The sequence below is a fragment of the Corylus avellana genome, chromosome ca5 (genome assembly GCF_901000735.1).
Source record: "Corylus avellana chromosome ca5, CavTom2PMs-1.0".
NCBI lineage: Eukaryota > Viridiplantae > Streptophyta > Magnoliopsida > Fagales > Betulaceae > Corylus > Corylus avellana.
Window position 1 is genome coordinate 18,821,753 of NC_081545.1, and position 7,824 is coordinate 18,829,576.

Here is a 7,824-nt window from a genome sequence, read left to right on the forward strand (position 1 = left end):
CACCGCTGAGAAGCTCCACGCAGCCATCCGCCTCCTCGACTCCCAGCTCCGCCACGAGGTCCTTTCCCGCCACGACGACCTCCTCTCCCAGCTCTCGTCCCTCCACCACGCTGAGCTCGCCCTCTCCACCCTCCGCTCCTCCGTCTCCTCCCTCCACTCCTCCCTCCGCAAGGCCCGCTCCGACCTCTCCGACCCTTTCCGCTCCATCCGCTCCAAAACCCTCCAGCTTTCCAACCTCCACTCCGCCTCCAACCTTCTCAACCATTCCGTCCGCGCCCTCCGCCTCTCCCGCAAGCTCCGGGACCTCGCTCCCCTCCACGACCCCGAAAAACTCGATCTCGCCAAGGCCGCCCAGCTCCACGCCGAGATCTTGACCCTTTGCCAGGAGTACGACCTCTCCGGCATCCACGTCGTCGACGAGGAGCTCCGATTCGTCAAGGAGGCCGGGGAAAAACTCCGATCCGAAGCGATGAAGGTACTGGAAAGAGGAATGGAGGGCTTGAACCAAGCCGAGGTGGGGACCGGCTTGCAGGTTTTCTACAACTTGGGCGAGCTGAGAGGGACCGTGGAGCAGTTGGTGAATAGGTACAAGGGGATGGCGGTGAAGAGCATCGGCGCGGCGTTGGATATGAAGGCGATCACGGTGGGCTCGGGCGGGGCGTTTGGGCCGGGAGGAGTGAGGGGGAGCGGGACGCCGCAGATAGGCGGAGGGGCGAAGGCGAGGGAGGCGCTGTGGCAGAGGATGGGCAGTTGCATGGATCAGTTGCATTCCATCGTGGTGGCGGTCTGGCACTTGCAGAGAGTCTTGTCCAAGAAACGAGATCCCTTTACGCACGTTTTGCTGCTTGATGAGGTTCTTCAGGTGAGAGGGGATTGCGAATTTTTGTGGGTACATTTGGTTAATTGGGTTCTGTTTTTGCCTGTTTGTTTTGCTTATATTCTGAGTAATGCCAGTAAACGAGAACTGAGAATAAAATTCCTATTTTTCTTCTTTGTTCAGCTAGGATCAGTTTTCTTTGGGGATAATTAAATTCTGAAGTTTCAATTGGTCAATGCTGTCTTATAGTTTCAATGTCATTGCAGTCTACGCAGTTACTGAGTTACAAAGTTTAAGCAAACTTTTTTTGTTTTAAATGATTGGAGTGTTGATCTGCTGAGTAAGGCTTCCAGGTCTGAATGGGATTTCAGAAATTCAGGAAATGGCTGCAGAGTTGTTGGGAAAGATTTATGGTAGTGGAAGTTTTATATTGTACTAATGAGAGAAGAACAAAGGAGAGCCTGAGTATGCTTTCCTTTTGGTCAGTTAGTGGTGTTTATAAAATTTTAGCTACGGGAATTCTCAACAAACTACTAATTGGTTTTGACTGAGGTGGTCTCCCCAGTGGCTTCTTAGGCAATGCAAGTTCTATGTGATATCTTCATTTCTAAATAGTTCATAGATTCCTAAAAGTGTAGCGGGATCTTTTGTTAATTTTGAAAGTTGATCCATATTGTTCTGCATACATAATGGGCATGGTGGGGCTTAAAATGAGGTGAATTAAGTGTTGTATATTTCCTTAATTTTTTTAATTTTCTTTTTTGGGCTTGATAACTGACATGCTGTTGGAATCCTTTAGAGTTCTAGAGGCATTATGCAAGGGGATCCGTTATCTTTCATTAGTTGGACTTATTGACAAGGCATTAAGTCAGACTCTTCCTTTGCTGAAATCAGTTCAGAGGAAGGTGGTTGTGTGTGTTTGTTTGTCTGTATATTTCTCCTATCCTGTCAGTTTTGTTTGGCTTGCTAGCCGTGAAGGTGTTAAGTACTCTCAGTGGTAGAGCAGGATTTAATTTGAGTGGGAGGCATAAAGAATTTTCAAAAGATATGGTTAAAAGTTGTTATTATGGTAACACTATAATTGTTTCTCAAATATCATTTTTTTAAAAATGAAATAAATAAACAATACTCTCTAATTGAGTTGGTGAGTTTAGATATTTGGAAGCATGATAGAGTAATTGAGTTAGAAAGTTAATTTGACTCACATGTGAAATTTATGATCTAATGGACATTTTCAGCTAAGAAATTAATTTAACTATAAATTACCGTATAAGAAATATTCTAAGAAATCAATTCCACTCTATCATACCACAAAAATAATTTTAATCCATTAAAAATAATGAATTTAAATCCTAAACTACGGAACAACTCCCATTGCACATAAAAACCAAGCATTTGACTCAATTCAAGTACAAGTTTTTGAAAAACTATTCAATTGATTGTATAGTATGATTGAAAAGAAAGTTATTGGACTCTTCAATTAATTACAATATCAAGTTTTATGTAAATAAAAAATCCTTAACTTGATATCTGATCTTAGTGGGTACAATTAGATAAATACCTAAACTTTTTTAAAAATTTTAACTAATGTAGGTTTTTCTAATATTTCAGTGGTGGCAATTGCCCCCACTCAAATGTATGTGGTTCTGCCCCTGATTACTCTTTGGAAAGGTGAAGCTGGAAGATGTTTGTGTTTAGCTAATTGATGGCCATCTGCTATCTTTATTCTTGCAGCTACTCCATAATGGCGGTATATATTTTAAGACATCCAATAGCATATAACTGCTGGTCTGCCAGTTGCTCGTCCTAATTAGGTCAAGGATGTGGAAGTAAATATGGTAAAAGAGAAGATTCTAGAATTAGTGTCATCGGCAATGGGGTCTAAGTCCATTCCGTGTACTCTTCCTTCTTGGAACTCATTGAGGAGTTGTTTTTCTTTGCATCAACTCTCAGGCTCTTCATGTAGAGGAGAATAATGCAGGGCTAGTTGATGTTTTGACAATTTGAAGGAATCTTGGACATGAAAAATTTCTTGGCAGGAGTTCCTTCTTGGAATTAATTAACATTTGGATTTGCAGGAATTAGTGTTCAATATAGGCTGCAGATCTGTATTTTTCAAGGAGCCTTTTGGGACTGTCTTCTAGAAGCTGTTTTTAAATTTCATGCAAGCAAAAGTTATAATTCAGGAAGAAAAATTATTTAGTATAAATTTCCATTGTGAACTGCGTGAAAGTGTGCTAGACAATTAGTTGTGTACCCTCTTTGTATCCACTCTTATTTACATTTTCTGTTTCTTTATTGGGTTTTTAGCAAAAGTTTGCAGCATATTAGTATCTGTTTGTTTGCTTTTAGGGCTTTCAAGCAAATTTTGTTAGTGTTTCTTTTGTTCTTATTTTTCTTTTACATTTTGTAACTCTATCACTGTACAGTACTTCTCTTTACATTCCTGTTAGCTTCCTGCTTATCACCTTATATATCCCATACTTCTGTTTTAAGCTTCTTGCAAGCCCTCCTTTTTTTTCCACTGTTTTTTCTTTTCTTCAGTAGCAGTTATGGGATAGTTAGCAGAAAGCTCTTTAGCTAAGAATCTGTGTCTCTAGCTTGTCTTTTTTTTCAACTTTGTCTGGCATTATTTTGGCAATGTTATTAAAGTTACAATCTCATATGAGAGTGTATCAGTTTAAGATGGTGCATAAATCTCAAGGTTCATACTTTTCAAAAAAAAAAAAAAAATGTCAAGGTTCATGAAGTTCTTGTGTCAATATGATAAGAGAAGGGTATGGTTATTGGATAGGCTTCTGGCATACATACAGCTTGAGTTTGTATGCTGCAAATGCATCCAGCAATGAAATAGTGAAAAAAGTACCTAGCATGTTAAGTTGTCTCAGATAATCTCCTAATCTCTCTCTATTTTGCGTTTATATTAGAGTTAGTAAGAATTCTTGTTTGACATGCTACTGCCTTTTCCATGTATGTTATGGGAGGGGGAAAAGACATTAATGGTAAATGTATCATTTACCCCTGGTTGGGGAATTATACAATTTAGACATTATGTATGTCTGTAAATGGAATGGATATAAACTCAATCAGGATATACTGGAACCTGGTCTATACATGTTTGCCAACAAGCAGTGTATCATTCTTTCAATTTCATTATGTTTCGTGATGATATTCAGTTAGAGGAGCGGGAGCCCTATACCCCAAAGGTAAAAGGAAAGAGGGAACTCAAGAATTTAGAATGCTCCATCAATTATGAGGCTAGAGGGAGACTTTCTCAAGAGAGGTGCCAGCGCCAGCGGGGTTGTGTTGGGACAAAAAACGCACTTTCCTTTTCTCCAAAGGTGCATTAGGGGCTTTGGGTTTTTAGGGCTGGTGTTGGGCTAGTGTAGGCTTTAGTCTTTGGGTCTTTTTCTTTGGTTTTACCGTGTGGCTGTGGCTACTTGTTGGGTTTTTGGGTTGGGTCTTCTTGGGTTTTGTCTTTAGGTTTTAAGTTGGGTTACCTATGTATACTTTTTGTGTACCTAGAGGCGCATTGCGCTTTTTTTGATATATACAATATTACTTATAAAAAAAAAAAAAAAATCTTTATCTCGCAGAAATTCAAAACTGAAATAAATTAAAACCTAGTCATGACAAAACCTTTTTCTTTTATTTTTTATTTTTATTTTTATTTTTTTAAAAATTGAATTGTTGAACTATGAACACATCTTGTTGAAGCAGATTTTTGCATGGCCGAACTGGACAACGGTCTCCTGCAAAACAAGGAGAAAGTATACCAGAGTGATGCCGGCCCAGAGAGAAGCCTTCGATGCTTAAGTTAGTAAAGTATTTTGAGAGAAAAATGTAATGGAAATAGTTTTTAGGGTTGTATAGGAATACATGTTTTCTAGGGATGATGACACTTTAATGTGAGGCTCCGTGGAGGTGGTCCCCAGTGGAGTGCTTGATTGCTTGCCATGTGGTGGGCTTGCAGCTGTGCTATAGCTGTCTTAGGGCAGGCGACTCTTAAAGCTTTATACCTTTCTAGTGAGTGTGCCTTTTTGTTAATTGGGCCCCATGTTATTTTTTCCCTCATCACATCTCATTAAGAATTATTAACAAATCACACATGAAATAATAATCTGAATTACACCCCACAGCTCTCAAAATTTATCTAAGCAAAAAGAATTAGATATCATAAACTGTTATGTGGAGTGAGAAAGGAGAGTTTCATGTAATAGGGATGCAGAAAATGGACGACAAATAATGAAAAGAGATCAGTTATGAGAATAAAACATCAAAAGATTAAGGCTTCTAAATTACTTATCAAAAAAAATAAAAAATAAAGATTAAGGCTTCTAAGTTGCATGATCCATGACAATTGTTGGATATCGTCTGGAATTAGAAAAGTAGTTTGAGCAAGGTGCAGTAGAATCGAATCACCAGCTCCTAGATATTTGGAAGATTTCTAAGTCCTAACTACAGTTATACCAGTGATTTTTGTACTGTTACACCATCAATGATGTAACTTTTGACGTAACACATTTTTGTATTGTTTATTATATTTTTGTACTGCTACCAGATCAGTTTGGTTGATTTTCCGTGTTCAGTTTGTTGATCTATGGATCTATGAAATTCTCTACCATATTTAGATCATGTAGTGGTTATTACACTTGTTGAATGGTGTTGAATGTGTAAATCAAATAGGGAGTCAGTTGACCACTTGCCACTTCACTGTACTATTGCAAGAGAATTTTGGTCTTTTATCTTCTCTTTATTTGGGATTCAGTGTCTGATGCCTAGCAAGGTTCTTGATTTGTACTACTTTTGGAAAGGTATGTCCTAAAAGGTTGTTGATTTGTACTTCTGTTGGAAAGGGTATGCTCAGGCAGCATAAGAGTAATATGATCTGAACACAGTCCCTCTTTGTCTTATGTGGACTATAAATCCCATCCATCAAGAGGCAACTCCCTGTAAAGATAATTCATCTTGTTCCTGGCTTTGCTGAACGTCAAACCAGTCATTAACTGTCTTTTGTTCTTAGTCTCTCATTTCTGTTCATTTTTTCATTTTCGGAGTGATCAATATGCACCATATAACTACAACTAACTTCTGAAGTAGTAATATCTATTTTGGGTTTTGGTTTCTGATATATGATTTGATCTTTTGCATGCCTGAGATGTGTTCCTTTTTGACTTGTGCTAAGATCTTCCATAAGAAATGTAATTTGACAGTGTTAATGTGCTTGGTAGTCCTTTGCTTGCTATTAATTTTCTATAATTCCAGGATGAATTACTTTCCTTTTGCTTAGATTAGCTGTTACTTGTGTAGGAAGGCGATTCCATGTTAACAGATCGAGTCTGGGAGGCAATTGTGAAGGCTTTTTCAAGCCAAATGAAGTCTGCTTTCACTGCATCAAGTTTTGTGAAAGAGATATTTACTATGGGGTATCCCAAACTCTTCTCCATGATAGAGAACCTTCTTGAAAGAATTTCGCATGATACTGACGTCAAAGGCGTTTTACCAGCTATCAGTTCAGAGGGCAGAGATCAAATGGTTGCGGCTGTTGAAATATTCCAGACATCATTCTTGGCTCTTTGCTTGAGTCGCCTATCGGATCTCGTGAATTCCATATTTCCTGTGTCGAGCCGTGGAAGTGTTCCCTCCAAAGAACAGATCTCAAAGATTATATCACGCATTCAGGAAGAGATCGAAGCTGTTCAGTTGGACGGGCATTTGACCCTTCTTGTCTTGCATGAAATTGGCAAGGCTTTGATCCTGCTTGCACAACGTGCTGAGTACCAGGTAGTTCTTTTGTTTACTTGTGGAAAACAGATATTACTAATGGAAGTAGATGTTTTTCTAATGGGTAGTATTGTGCATGTACTTGTGAAGTTTGTGTCTCACATTGATAAAGTATAAAGAAAAATAGTAGTTAATATACATAAGTAGATCCAAGTCCATTAGCTTAAGTTTTTGGGTTAGAAGTTGTGTCCTAATATGTATATTAATTTAGTCTTTGTTGACTCCCTTGGTGTTTCTCTCTCCAACAATTAGTGTCAGAGCTTATGGTTAGCTTACACTGCTGCTGATACGAGTGTCTTGGTTTGACTTCGGTCAAAAGAGTGTCGTTTCTCTTGGAGTATGCATAACACTTTGTACGAGGGGGAGTTTGGGTTAATGTGGAAGAAACTCACAAGTGAGGGGAGATTTGTTGTGCATCTACTTGTGAAGTTTGTGTCCCACATTGATAAAGTATAAAAAAAAAAGAGTAGTTAATATACATCAGTGGACTCAAGTTCATTAGCTTAAGCTTTTAGGTTAGAAGTGGTGTCCTAATATTTATATTAATTTACTCTTTGTTGACTTACTTGGTGTTTCTCTCCCCCAACAAGTAGGATTCCTGATGTTTCATTTTCATTTGGGGAATTCATCAAGGATAAGAGCCACTAAATATTTGGATTTGTGTGTTAAAAAAGAAGTGTGTTTGGCATAATCATGTTGATATTTAGGTGGCTGTTCTGTTGTGCCTTACGTGGACTACTTGGAAATAGGGTAATAGTTGGACTTTTGAGGGGATGGAACGTATGGTTTTATTTCTTAAAAACTGTTTTGAGAGGACTGCATGGTGGGGTGTCTGCTCTTACAGCTTTGTATTCTAGTTCTTTTTTTATTTCATTGATTGTTTGAATTTCAGATTGCAAGTCGTTATGGGACTTTCTTGTACACACTCTGTATTAGATTGTATTATTTTGGCAATAAAATTTAATTACTTATATATATAAAAAAAAATGACATGGTAAAATAATGCACCTATGCATTACTAATAGGTTGTGCGTGCTGGAAATTTTATATTACAAGTTTCATTTTTCTTTTTGGTCCTCCTGATTTACAAGGTTTTTTTTTTATTATTTTATTATTTTTTATGTTTATTAAAAGAAGAACTAATTTTGTGATCTTGTACCTCTTTAATTGCTGCCATATGAACTTATAGCCATCTTCAATTTACAGATGTTGACTTGAAAATC

The 7,824-nt window shown here is 38.2% G+C and overlaps 1 protein-coding gene across 1 annotated transcript in view; it reads left to right on the plus strand.

Annotated features, from left to right (window-relative positions):
- LOC132183334 (conserved oligomeric Golgi complex subunit 5-like) overlaps positions 1-7,824 on the plus strand; it is a gene marked incomplete in the record, with an annotated part of 16,469 nt that overhangs the window by 179 nt on the left and 8,466 nt on the right. The window contains 2 exon segments of the mRNA XM_059596745.1: positions 1-862; positions 6,128-6,601. Of these exon segments, the coding sequence (XP_059452728.1) occupies positions 1-862; positions 6,128-6,601 (1,336 nt within the window).